This window comes from Alligator sinensis, unplaced genomic scaffold (genome assembly GCF_000455745.1).
Source record: "Alligator sinensis unplaced genomic scaffold, ASM45574v1 scaffold394_1, whole genome shotgun sequence".
Classification (NCBI taxonomy): Eukaryota; Metazoa; Chordata; order Crocodylia; family Alligatoridae; genus Alligator; species Alligator sinensis.
The window spans coordinates 1,217,601-1,232,751 of NW_005842273.1; the positions used below are offsets into that span (position 1 = coordinate 1,217,601).

Genomic DNA, 15,151 nt, shown 5'->3' on the forward strand with positions numbered 1-15,151 from the left:
TGATGGATCACACAGTGCATTGATTGCCATGGTGCCACATGAGCTAGATGCTGCAGAAAGGGAGTGGAGTCAAAGACTCTATCCTTTTTTATTATGTTTGTCTTGTATCCTACAAGGTTTCTACCTGTCTGTTACTGTTAAACAGTCCTTCCCCTATCCTTCCCCAGCTGAGACTTCTATTAATATGACATACATGGCTAAATCCTCCAGCATTTCTTTGAAAATTAAACTCCCTGTCCTTCTGCATGGAAATTACCAGGCCAAGATTGTACCAGACATTGACTGAGCATAAAGATTGGGAGAAGGATTGGCACCCTGGAAATCTTTTAAAGGAAGAACACAATCTGAACATAAGGATTTTTTAAGAATTAAGAAATTTACAGAAGTTCAGATAATACAATCAAATTGACTTTGGTGTGGGGAGGAGGAGAGTAGGGGAGAAGTCGAGAAAAAGTTATCCATAACATTCTTTCATATAAAGGGTTTTTTCTTGTTTTGGGTTTTTCTTACTATCAAACAAACAAGAAGTTACATACCATATTTACTCAAACCTAAGACAACCCTGAATTTAAAAGGACCCCCTAATAATTAGATTCTTTATATGGAAATGTTGTACATTTGTTAAAAGTTTCCAGGTATGCAAACTAATTATCAGAGGTTTGTCTTGAATCTGTCCCCCTCCTACTGTTACACCAGGGAAAATAGTGTTTGGTGGCATCAGGTGGCCCCTTTGCCCTCTTCCCCACCCACCTCAGGTTCTTCCTTGTACAGCCCCCTCCACGTCCTTACTGTCAGACCTTGCTCAACCTCTGTTAAAATGTAAGAGGCCAAAAAAACACTAACTTTGAAATAGACATACCTATAGCGATCTGCATAAAAACAAATTACTCTGGGTACCCATAGACTTAAATCATCCAGAATTCATGCATTTAGTCTTTTTTTGCAAACTGCTGCAAGTTTCAGTACAAGTACTCCATAAACCCACATTCGAGCAGCAATTCTGTACCTACTTATACACAATACAAACTATGCCTGATAATAGTCCGAAGTCAAAAACAGCATGATTTATGATATAGTTCATTGGGCCAGGCCCCAGCAGAGTCAACAATGTTTTAAGCCACAGTGATCCCTGCAATTCAGCACCACTCAGTATGTATATAAACTCCAGATACACCCTCCACAAAGGATCCATGTACTAATTATGCCCCCTCCCCGACTCCCCAACACATACTCATCACTGGAACCAGATGTTCTGGGATCCTCCAAAAATTTATACACAGATGAGGCACAGAGCAACCGGCTCCACCACCACTTCATGGTGGGCAGGGCCACACCAATCACATGCAATGGGCCAAGAGAAAGGGCAACAGAGCCTCTCCTCTGTACAGAAGTTTGGTGATGTTTGCCAGACAACTAAGGCTTGTAAAGAAACAAGAATCATCGGAAATGGGAAAGTAAGGCACAGCTCAGCTGTCAGAGTGAAGAGGAAGTTGAAACGTATGGTTCACCATGAGTTCACCACGAGTTGAAAAAGAGTTGGTACTGAGGGGAAATGAGTGCAATGGGCACTGTATCTTATTTAGATTGGATGCACTAATGTAGCCTTGTGGTAAGTTCCCATCAATATGTTTACCTAATATGGGCCATACGTTTTACAGGCATGCTCAGTGTGGGTTGCATTCAATCATCTTCATATAGTTGGTTAAATTTGCTGAGCACATGCCACTTCTGGCAACAGTTTAATGAAAGACAGTGTATTCAATAAGGTTTTCTTGTATGCAAATATAAGGTGAGGAAATATTTTCTCCATGCTGATTGGAGGGGCAGGGGAGTTTTCTTATATTTGAGTAAATATGGTAGCTGCCTGACTTCAGCAGCTAAGCAGCTCTCTGAGCCAAGTTATTCCTGGGCATAAATAACTTCAAGAATTACAAAAAACTAATTAATTAAGGTTTATTCCAGACCACTTTAAATTGATTACACAAACATCTAAAATCTTTTAGATTACTGAACAAAGAAAATAATGTTGGAGCTATTATCAATTCAAATATCCTGTAGTGAAAAGTGACTGAAGATGTTAATTTTAACAAATTCAAAAAGCACATACACTGACAAGTAGTTGAGGTTAATTCTCACTAAATTACATCTGTTTATCTAACTGCCCACTGCATGTACAAGTCTTGCTCTTTCCTCCAAGTTGAAAATACCTGGTGAACCTGAACAATTCTGAAGAAACAAATGTTTTATTGTAATACTTGTACATAATAAAACAGCAGTCATGATCTAAAAGGAAAGTAGTTAAAGAAGCTTTTCTATAATGATTTATGAATCATAAAAGCTCTGCTAGTGATAATACAACTTGTAATGCATAAGCTTTGTGTTCCATAAGAACTATGTGGGGAAATCATGTACATTGAAAGCCAAGAAACAACAACTGCATTTTTTTAAATAGCACATAATAATAGTGAATTAGTTCCCAATGGATTTCTCACTTTAATACATATCTGCCAGAAACTACAAAACTGCAGATATTTGCCTCACTGTTTCAAAAACCTACCAACTAAGAATGCTTTTAAATGGTTGCACAGAAGGGCTTCTATTATAAGAAAAGTAAAGTAAATTATTTTACTGTATTATCTAACTATAGAGTGCCAGTATCCAATATTAATACAGATAAATAGTGGACATACCTGCTCATGAGCACTTTCGTGTACATACACACAATTTCTTAAATAATACAATATCACTTCACACAGTTTATTCTACAACCCTAACATGCAATGATCCCAGCACAAATCATCAAGAACCTGAGCTCTTCAGAGTTTATGGCCTAATTAAAGCAATTTAGGAACCTGAAAGCCTACTACTGACTTCAATATAATAGTAGTTTGCCCCCAATAAACAAATAAGTTCCTAACACCTGCACCTAGCACCGTTTGAACAACAACAAAAAAGATACTACCTAAATTGAAAATTTTCAGTGAATCAAATGAACAAGTTACTCAAAATGTTTAGTTCTTTAATATTTGAAATAAAAGAAAATGGAATTTGAAAGTGAAAGGCTAGCTAGGGTTAGCATCACCAAGGGACCACAAAATCAAGGACCAAGTAGTGACATCTCGTTTAGGATACTCACATGATAGTTGAGAACTTGATTCAAATCTCTGGTATAAAACAGGAAGAGAACGGGTTTAAATTAAGTTCTTCCATTTCCCAAGAGAGTGACCTAAGCACCACAATACAGGGTGTTCTGTGATGAAGCTCTCTCAGTCTTTCCTATTGAAGCAGTTTCATTTTGCATTAAGAACTCAAATAAAATATCCACTAGTACAGAGATAGGGAAAGAAAGAATACAAGTCTAAGATTGTCTTCTATGAGATTCACCTGGGATGGAGACAACTAGGTCCCAGTGCCTGTTCCTATGAATATTTCAGTATTTTCTACTGAAGCAGTCAGGGAGGGTAATAAACTATTCAGTGAAAACTGTCTAGTCATACTTTGGCGCTATAAATATAAGATTATAACATAAAAAAACAAATACACAACTCCCCCTCCCTGGTGAGTTTGCAAATTTTTCATATAGAAGAATATATCAGTGGAATTCACTTGCTAACTACCTCCCTCCAATCTGCAATTATGGAGACAACCACCTTTCCATCAGCAACCCCATGACTTCTTCCTATAAGCAAATGCTGTAGCTGTTACAGGGAAGTAACATTAGGGAAAAAGACACTTCCATGTTTTCACTTTTCATTTTAATACATTTGCTTGAAAGAAAGAAAAAAAGAGGGAGATCCGATATATTCAGTCAGTCGTGTGTAGACCATTTGGTGTGCATGTTACCATTTAGGAAATTTTGACTTACAAGATACAACACAGATAAACACTATTTAAACACTATTTAACACACTGGCTATGTAAGCAGTAAGAGAGGGAAGAAAGCTTGATGGAATACTGGAAAACAGACTGGAATTACACATAGGCTGAAACAATGGCAAACACTGTTGTCTCAGTCTTTGTCTATCTAGTACAATAGTTCTCAACCTTTTTTAGATTCAAGGCAGCCCTCATTAAACTCAGGGTGCACCTCAGAAAAATGCTAGATCATTGCTTTAACTGATTTCTTGACTACGGAAAAATAATAGAGCAATTCTTCTGGTGCAAAGAACTCAAAATGACTACAACAGGGCAGAATATTTTGACACTATAGATTCTTATTTGAAATCCCTGGGTTTATCTTGTGAATCATGTGTAGGGGGTTCACATCTAACAGTGTTAACATTATGTGGCACCCTTTAAAGGATCCCAAGTACCACAGGATACAAGAGCACCTTGTTTGAGAACAATGATTTAGTAAATTGTGCAACATTGGAACTCTTCTTTTTTGACATGTCATAAAAAACAACAGAGAAATGGAAGATCTCCTTTCTCAAGTATTAGGAAACTCAAATGTATATTTAAGAACCTAAACAAGTGATGTGTTTCCAGTGGTATAAGGAGAACCTATAATTTTCATTTCACACATCTCTGAGCCAGTGCCCCTTGGACTAAGTATTTATGCAAAGTGACTCAGTGGAAATGTTGATGCCTAGCTTTAGGATAAAAGTTTGAAAAGTTGGGCCTTCCACTGACTGTATTATTTCTCTTTTTATTTAATTTTGGAATTCCCTTCATCTTGCACCCAAAAAGCTGCATCCAAGTCTGTGGACATTTGGTTCCCTGAGGATAACTAGTAGCAATTCACCTAGTGCCACCACTAGTTATCCCCAGGGAACACTTGTGTCATGTGCCCTCTGCTGCACAGAAGGTTACCCCAGGTGGCGTAGGGAAGGTTGGCCTGACAAGCCTTACCTATGGTCCTGGATATCCAGGGGTCAACACCTCCTCCCTATGCTGCTCCCCTTGCAGTGCAGAGAACAGCTGAACGTGTTGTATGAGGTGCCACAGATGTGTCTGCGGTGCCACATACTGCATGGCTGTGCTCATCTAGATGTGGCCACAGGTTGTTTTTAAATATAGACTTTATAATCTTAAAGATAACTCTGTATTTTTCCTTTAACAATATATATTCAATATCCTTTCATTTATTTATTTAGTACAGTTAATGTAACCTAGTCACTTTTTCCTTCCTTCTGATTTTATGAATAGAAGATCAAGAATTTACTTTTCAGGTTACTAAAAAGTACTTCCAAATTATACAACATAAGCACTTCACTTTGTCCCCCCCATACAGTGAAAAAAGGCAGAACTAGCAGCTCTCCTAGTCCAGACAGACAATTGCCTATGAAATTACCCTAAGGATTAGGCATAAGATTATAGCTGTATTTTATAAAATAACCTTCAGAAGCCTGACTTCTTTCCATCTCATCTAGTGTTCCTACAATCATTCTGATCAAAGACTTTGAGAAAGGGCAAAACAAGGTCAACTTGATATATGGAATCATGCTACCCTCAGTAGGACAAAATACTCCAATTTTTAAAACTATTTTATGCAAGACAAAACCTAGTGTTTCTGTCAGTGTTCTTGTAGATGCTTTCTTGTACAGGAGCCCCTTCTCCTTTATGATTATTTATAAAAACTCTATGTCCTTTGCTGGATATTAGATTTATCAAGAAAAAATGCTACAGCAGCTGTCCCATAAAGAAAGGTAGTATATAAGAAGCGTATTGATGGAGCTTGGGTCACTCTGGTAATCAGAGACGTGACTGCTGAAGGTACCATAAGTCAAAAGATGTATGTTGGTTGTAACAGAAGGTGTACAATGCATTGCTAATCATCAACAGAGCAGCAGGTCAGTGTGGTATAAAGTTCTGATACATCTATCCAGTGCAAATATGATCTAACATTTCCTAATTGTGATCACATTTAATTCCGCCTTAAAGACACATCTTATGGTCTCCCTACAGGGACTCTAAATTATTTGTATAAAATAAGACCTACATGTTTACTTCTTCTGCTCAACCCTATATTTAGAAGTCTTGTCTAAAGAACTTTTTTCTCTCTTGGCTGTCTTTTTCTAGTGCTTCCTTTCTGATAAGTTACTTGCCTCTTCTTTTGCATTTCTTTAAATTTCAAGGAAAGAAATTGTACTTCAGGAATTTGCAATGCTATTTCAGCTATTTCCTCATTCTGGGCAGTGCTTGTAATTGGCCTTCTATTTGTCAGTTCATTCACTCCTACCCTTTAACTCCTCCCTAAACACATCCAGTTTGGTTGGATATACTAGGCAGTGCCCCTGATAGATTTTAGGGGAAATTTTCGCCTCCAAACTAATTACCAATTACATTGGTTTTAAAAATGGTGAGACTCATGAACCTTTTCTTTTTAGGAGTATTCCCACCTCTCCTTCTGTTGAAACAAGGTTTTTTTCTCCTATTGAACAACAGACTGGAGACTAATTTAGAGAAATGTCTTGGGTCCTGATCCTAAAGACAGTTATGCATCCAATTTTTTGGGCCTTGATTCCTCTCATCAGGACATTGTACTGGGTGAATGAATGTCATACTGAATAATTATTGTATTCCTAAATACATAAACCAGAGTTTTAAAAAGATGCAGATAGAGAGAAAAAGGACAAAGAAAAAGAAATGAGAGAGATGAAACTTGATTGATGATTGAAAGTTTGGTTTGGAAATGCCAACTGGAGCTGGTCATCAGTAGCTCATATCTAGTTTCCATCTATGTTCACGGACAACACCAAGTTATGGGGAAGCATGGTCATGCTTGAAGATAGGCTACAGATACAGGCAGATCTAGACAGGCTAGCAAACTGGGTGGGTCATAACCAGATGAAGTTCAACATTGAGAAATGTAAAGTGCTCCACTTGGGGATGAACAACCCCCTGCACACCTACAGGCTTGGTGGCACCAAACTGACCAGCACCAGGAATGAAAGGGACCTGGAGATAATAATAGACCGCAGTATGAATCTGAGCCAGCAGTGCAACGCTGTAGCCAGCAGGGCAAATAATACTCTGGCATGCATCAATTGATGCATCTCCAGCAAAACAAAGAAAGTGAGTGAGATTGCAGCAGTGGTGAGATTGCAGCTGGAGTACTGCATCCAGTTCTGGGTGCCACACTTTAACAAGGACGTGATAAAGCTTGAGAGAGTCCAAAGAAGGGCCACTTGTATGATCAGAGACGTGCTCAGCATCCTTACGAGGAAAGGTTGAGGGACCTGGGACTCTTTAGCCTGAAAAAGAGAAGGCTGAGAGGGGACTTGGTAGCAACTTACTGGTACATCAGGGGAATACATCAAGGGCTCAGTGAACAACTGTTCACCAGGGCACCCTTGGGGAAAACCAGGAGTAATGGCCACAAACTCCTGGAAGACTGTTTTAGGCTCAAAACTATGAAAAACTTCTTCACAATTAGAGTGTCCAGGCTGTGGAATAAGCTCCCTCCAGAGGTGGTACAATCATCTACCCTGGAAATCTTCAAGAGGAGACTGGACAGACACCTTGCTGGGGTCAGCTGACCCCAGTTGTCTTTCCTGACTAATGCAATCTTCCTGAAGTCCCTTCCAGCCTTACCATCTATGCATCTATAAATTAAACTTGAAATATGAGAAATTCAATTCTGGATATAATAAAACTGAACCAAAGGTTATGGAATGATTACAGCTATGTTTATATTTTAATACTAGGATTTTAGTATTAGAATTATCCAAATGTGTACAATTTTTGATAATTTTAGTGTAGGTCCTAGAGGACCATAACCACCTCAAGAAATGGAGAGGAATGGAGTAGGGTATGTACCAAAAAGTGAGACTAAAAAAGCTTTCAAAAGAATTATAGAAGAAATGCTTGTACAGTGCCTACTCCCAATCAGGGATAATTAACTTAAGTAGATGTCATTAGTTTACAACCATCAATTTCACACTGATATATACACGAGCATGTTTGAAAAAAATGCTAAATGAGATGTAATTAATACATATTGCAACAGCAATTACTTACTTATAACTTCAGAGAAAGCTATTCAACTAATATTCATAATCTTATTTTTTTAATTGGAACCTGTTCTCATGAGTTCTTAGAACAAATGGCAGCAAGGTAACTGGCTGCTTTAGCTTCAGGTTGCTCAGGCATTTTATGCCAATGCCATCTTGAAGAAATATGACTTTAGCTAGGTGCAGAATAATCTCTCTTTATTTTAATCATATTGATGCATAAAGCATTTGTTTTATTCCAAGTGTCTTTGATCAGATGTCTTGATATTGAACAATTTGCCCAAATAAATGCAAATGTGACAAAATAAAGACACCAGATACAATTCCATAATTTTCAAACAGACTAACCTCCATTCCTAAGAGAGTGAATTCATTGGCACCACCAACTGAGAAAGTATGTTTTAAAGGCTGTATTGAAGGGATGCCTGGATTAGTTACAAACAATTGCCTATAATGGTATCTGTTTTGATTTGCATTGAATTACCCTGCTGCTTCTGCCTGCACTGAGACTTCTGTCTTGCTGACTGGACTTTATCGGTTATGTTATGAGGAGACAAAAAGGGTCTGCTCAGTTTTATGTTCATGATAAAGAATACTACATATTTTAAAGGTTATATAGAGATTTTTCTAGGACAAAGTATAAAGTTTCTTGTCATCAATGAAGGCACAATTATTGCTGAATGATTAAGTAGTTATCATATTTCTTCTTACGTGAAAACTATATTTATTCTTAAGAAATCATTCTTAATGCTATTTGTTCTACATTTTAATTTGGAAATAATCCATGGAAGAGTGAACATCTTTGGTTAGAAAGAAACAGTGTTAAAAAGACAAAACAGTGATGCATAAAAATAGCCTATATTTAAAAAGACATATTAAGACTAAAAAAAAAGTCATTTATTTTCAATGTACAAATTTTCTTATCATAAAGTTGTTATTGTCACATACTATTACTGCAGTCTATCCTTATATAAAATATAATTGATAACCTTGATAAATTTAGTAAATATCATTGAAAGCAGAATGAGAATAATATAGCTGGAAAGCTTTCATAAAGGTACTTACATGATCAATTAGTTCCCGAACCATTCCATTCCACTGTCCGCTGGCATCATCTTGGGCTCCATATTTTCCATCCTCCACAAGCCTAATTTCATAGTTAAATCCAAGGATGGTAGATAGTTCCCTGAGGAGGTCAATGCAATATCCTTCAAATCGATCATTTCCATACAAAGGTTTGTCAGACTTCTTGAACATCACATATGGCTCTTCCTGTAAGAATTGAAAGCAGTGTGTCAATCATATAGTATATTAACTTTTTTGTTAATATATTACCATGATATCATGTCTTGTGCACAGAGGTTATTAAGAGAAAACTGTCCTTGCATCATTCAAAAAACAATTCCTCTCATTTTTAAGTGACATCAAAAAGCCAATGCTGCAGCCATGTTGTCAATGCAGCTGTACTCAACTCAATTTGAAATTACAAATTACTTATTTGTCCCAAGTATTGATTGGGTGGAATTCTGTAAGCTGCTTAAAAATGAAAGTAATCTAAAAATGTGATTATTTTGGCAATTGAATACTAATAGTTTTATTATGAATCTCTAATATCAATCAAGAGTCCTTAGTACCATATGCTATACTTTTCTTAACAGCAGGGATGTTAATAGTGCTTCTCAATGCCTTATTAAATAAGTATATAGAAAAACCCTTCAAAAAACATCAGCCACAGTACATTCTGTTCTCCTGCATCAAGTTAAAAATTGTTATTTAGGAGAGCACAGAACACTAATGGACATATTTACATTAAAAAAGTACATGGAAACCAAATTTTAATTTTCTCAAATTTTCAGCTCTCAAACTTAATTCTAAAGTTATGATGTGATTGAAGATTCAGGCAGCTATATATTGTTTCAAGTGATGCCTAGAGGACAGCATATACTTTACTAAGAACTGCCAATTACTTTAATTTTTTTGGTAGTAACCTAATAGCTGACACCATGTGGGATTTCTGATTATATTCTGGTTGTAGAAAAAATCTAGCTTTCACTACATACAGTATAATGATGAGGAAAGGAGAGAGGCTTATGGTTTTCTACTACCTATACAGTACCAATCTTCAGTTTCCAGCTGACACAGAATGGGTTAGATGCATGAGCTCAAGCTTTGCTGATGTTTTAGAGTCCTTTCCATTTTATACAAGGATAAAAAATAACCACAAAGTAAGGTAAGAAAAATGGCACCAGATGCTTTCACTGCCCCAGACACAAGATTCAATGAATAATAAAATAAATTCTCCAGGGTAACTTTACAAAATGCATACAGTCCAAAATCCCTGCCTCAGCATTCATAGGGGTTAACAGCACTTCATTCTACTGGCACCTGGCAGCTTTAATAAGGGTCTGTCAGCATTTCCAATATAACCCCCATTTTGAAGAGTCCCATAACTCATCCATTTTAATTTGCATACAGCTGAAACTTTAGCACACAAGTTTTTAGCCTGAATAGGAAGAGGTGTAACGCATGAAGATTTTCCTTTTTAAAACCAAGTATTTTCAGCAAGTGGATATTTCCCCTTTATGTAATTTAAAGAGACTGCTGGCTTTTTTGTTTTAATTGCCATGTTAAGATTTTGTTATCCATACTTAAAATAATGTGTTTATGGTTTAATGTTTTATTCACACAAACTATAATACTTCTGCCAGTGGAGCTCCTCACATGAGTTAGGCTTTCACAGAGTTCAATACTCTAGTTTTTAACAATATATGCCAAATAATTCAAAAGATTTTGTATTTTAAAATTTTAAAATAAAATGAAGTGTTGTAATGGAATTTCATTCAGTCTAGATAGCAGACAACTATATACAAGCTGACTCTTTTGGGTTGCTTAATTTATAAGGCACGTTTAATAAATGCATTTAATAAAAAATACACCACTCTACAACACAGTAGCTGTAGTATTAAAAAAAAACCCAAAACATTACCTTTAGTGAGATGTTTCATAACATGATCTTTCAAAAGTAAATGTAAATTTGAAATTTCTAAGAGTACTATACAATGCAAACTTATCGTGTAAGATGTAAAAAAAAATGAAAGTCTTTGTGAGCTGTGAAAGAATCTTTATGTATATTTTAATATAAATGTATAAATTTGTAGAGGTAGGTGGGATTTTCTCATTCCTTGAAAACTGTAAAAACAAAAAAATTCAAAATTCAAAATCTCAAATATGTTGGCAAATAAAAAAAATGGGTCAAAGATTTTTGTGTAGATAATTTTAAATACTCCATTTCAATGCTATAATAGTTTCATTATAATTACAGTAAGTTCTAAATGCAAAGTCATTTTGAACCAAAGAAAAGTTTATCTTTTTTCTAATTTTGTTTTGTTTTTTTAAATAGTGGATTCTTCGACAATTTCTACACTTAAATTTTTATTTTTTATCTCGTTGGAATCAGACAATCTGCCTAAAACTAGTCTTTCTTTAAAAAAAAAAAATTTTTTAACCAGCATTGAGATCAAATCAGACCATACAAACAAGCCATAATCACAATCCAACAGAACAAAACAAAACATATGGAGGACTGTTTGGTCTTAGAAAATAATAGACTATATATTACAAAAGCTAGGACTCAATATGCCCATATATGAATGTAGAAAAAATATAATTCATACTGTAGCGTGGGTGTTAATGTTGACATCTATAGCTCTATCTAGCCTGTATTTAGCTTGACCTAACCAATAAATGCCCAGTCATGCAGGTGCTTGCAGGGCTTAAATTGTACTAAAAATGGTGGAACTGATCTAAATTAGTTCACTTTAGGAGGGGAACTAACTTTAGATTGAGAAAAGGTTAACCCAATTTACAAAGAGTTAACCTGATCTAGCAAACATGCGTACAAGTTCACAGTACAGCCGCTTGCCCTGAGGCCTGGGGTTCTGCTGTTCCTCCCCACCCCACCCCCACTCAACCCTTACTAGGCTACTTTTAGCTCCACAACTATACACATAGGATCAGGCAACCCCCATCTAACAGATCCACTGATTCCATCCCTGCAGACCCACTAGCACCCCCTGGCCCGCAAACCCTTGCTATACTGCCACCCCCTCCCCATACCCCGCTTACCTTAGGCTGCCCGTACCACTCCCAGCAGTGGTGAACACCTACATATATCACTCCAAGGTTTGATTTAGGGGGCATGAAGTAAGCCACCTACACCTAAATTGGGTGCTGGGAATGCTTGCACATACTGTAAGAGTGTCATACAATGTCTGAAACATCTTTACCAACCCCACCTACTTCTAACAATATCATACCATATGTGTTTGCTAATCACCTAAATCTATTTCAGAATCTAATACATAGAAAGGCTAGGAGTATATATGAAGGATAGCTGCATGGACACACACAATACTTGCAAAGCTGCATATATCCAGTCTTGGACACTAATTAAAAAAAGATTCCATCAGATTTGAACATCTTCTTCATGGTGCAGTTCACCTACAGATATTTTAATGTGTTACATAATTTGATTTTTACTTTGTTTTTAAAAGCACTTCTGGAATAAATCAGACAACTACTTTCTAAAAACCTGAGACACACTTTTATCTAGGTTTTCATTTGGCATGTGATTAATGCTGTATAAATAATTTCAAGGCTAGTAATGGATATCTGATGAATACAAATAGTGTGTGAAATACCTACATAATATTTAACTTAATTACCCATTTATTTTTGTATGACGAAACATTTTCAAAAAAATATATATACGTGTGTGCGCACGTGTGTATTTTATTTGTTTATTTATTTATTTATTTATTTATTTTAAAGAACTGCAACTATAGATTAACTCTTCACCTTAAAATTTCCATCTTAATAAAAAGCAGTACACAACTGAAAACCTCAGTGGAATTTTTACAGATGAACACTATAAAGATTAATACTGAAAGCAAGACAGATGATGACACAGATGAGTAACTAAAACAGTTTCAAAAGCCTCCTGATATCTCCATCTAATTTTTTTCAATGCATTTCACTCCTCACCTTCATAACATGATGGGAACCTTCAACTCATAATTTCCGTCACTGACAAACTAGCTTACTTTCACTGAGTCACAAAGAAACAACAGATAGATTTGAATGTGTTAATTGATATACAATGTTCCATTCAACATAAAGCACACTATTTTCTTTGCATAACAGGAAAGAAGAAAATGATGAGGGTCCAACCATTTGAAGATGCTATGCTTTTTCTCATGCTTTTATAATGGAAGCCAAAAAAGCCAAGCCATTTCTAGCATTATTCTTTTGATAAATGTCTTGATTGAATATATGTATTCATAGTTAGCTATTCATTGACTGCCTCCACAACTTGACCATTAACTGCAGTGTTCTCTTGAGCCTTATTTTTATTAAATCACATTGACATGCACAAATTTTGTTTTTAGCACATTCAGACACAGACCATCATGCTTATTAACTGTTTTTACAGTCTTCAACACTGGCTTTGCACTGGGTAGCAAGAATATTGGGTCATCGTCGAACCCAAAATCACTTAAGAGGTGTCCATGAATAGGAGTTCAAAATTCTTCCCCCTTGTCAAATCTTTCCAAAGCTTATCTCATAATAAATTCTGCATGCTGAAGAGCCTGTGAGCAGAATCAGCCTTGTTTCTCACCCTAGAAAAACACTAACCATCACTGTGAGATATATGAATGTGCACATGAATGTTAAATGTGCATATGAGAATCTAAGCTTCAATTTGTGTTTACTGAATCTGCTGATGGCAACTACCTCATTGCTTTATTTTAGCTTCAAAATATATTCAGTGCTAGCCAGCATGGCAGCACTCTTACCCAGATCAGTGGCTTGAGTCATTTTATTTCTGGTTGTACACAATAGTCACTCACTGCTGTTGACTTCCTGATCTGTTGCTGAAGACGGAGACTTTTGATGAGTTTTCCTCAGAATTCTGCACCTGCCAGTACACTCCACAGACCAGGGCTGTCTAGTTTCCAAGCAGCTGTTCCACAGTTTGCACCAGTGGGGACTAGATTCCATAGATTTCACAGACATTAGGGCTGGAACGGACCTTGTAAGATCATAGGGCCCAGCTTCCTGCCCAAGGGGCAGGAAGTCAGGTGGGGTCAAAGAATCCCGGGAACATAAGCGTCCAAATATTTCTTAAAAGTATCCAGAGTAGGACTCTGTTCCAGGTCTTGGGGGCTCAGACAGTAAAGAAGTTTTTCCCTTATGTCCAGCCTAAAACGATCTTGCAGGAGTTTGTGACCGTTGGACCTTGTTATCCCCTGGGGTGCTCTGGTGAACAGTCGTTCCCCCAGATCCTGATACACACTCCTTATCTACTTATAGGCTGCCACCAAGTCACCCCTGAGCCTGTGCTTCTTCAGGCTGAAGAGTCCCATGGCTCTCAGCCTCTCTTCATAAAGCCTGTTCTCTTGCCCTCTGATCATGCGTGCAGTTTTCCTCTGGACTCTCTCGAGCTTCTCAAGCTTCTGGACTCTTTCAAGCTTCTGGACTACATGCCCAGCAGATCACACCAGGGCAAGCCACAGCTTCCTGGGCCTCACACCCTACAGATATGCCTTTAGAACCACGCCCCCCCCTCCATCCATATCCACCCAACTGCTACACCATGTGTCTGGGATCCTCTCTTTACCCATGAAGGTGTTCCTCCACTACATTGCACACTTGTATGGGTGCCACACCACTGTGGGCCTGCAACTGCTCCCTGCTGTAGCACACACCCACATGGGTGCCCCACTGCTGCACCATGTGCCTGTGACTCTGGCACCCCCACTAAACTGCATGCCCCAGACTCACCCTTCGCTCACTGCATTACCACACTGTCCCACTCCCTGCCCTAGGGAAGGGCAGTAAATGGCAGCTAGAAGAGGAAGTGGGAGCCCAGAGGCTCCAGCTGCTTTGGAGTGTTGGGGGGGACATAATTTAACCCCATTCAGTTAGACAGCCCTGCCATAGATTATCACATGAGGTGGTATCAAATACTTTTAAGTAGTCAATACAAAGTTGTTCAATAGGTGATATTGATCCTGAACTTTTCAATAACGTGACAAACATTTGTGATATGATCATGTGACCCTTCTCCCTTTCTGAAACCAGCTTGTTCTAATGGTTGTTCTTTTATCAATCATTCCACACAGTCCTTCATTACA

General features: G+C 37.4%; 1 protein-coding gene across 1 annotated transcript in view; it reads right to left on the reverse strand.

Annotated features, from left to right (window-relative positions):
- LOC102371662 (glutamate receptor ionotropic, kainate 2) overlaps nt 1-15,151 on the reverse strand; it is a 676,963-nt gene that overhangs the window by 285,502 nt on the left and 376,310 nt on the right. The window contains exon 10 of the mRNA XM_006027905.1: nt 9,021-9,227. Coding sequence (XP_006027967.1) covers nt 9,021-9,227 — 207 coding nt within the window. The remainder of the gene's footprint in view (nt 1-9,020; nt 9,228-15,151) is intronic.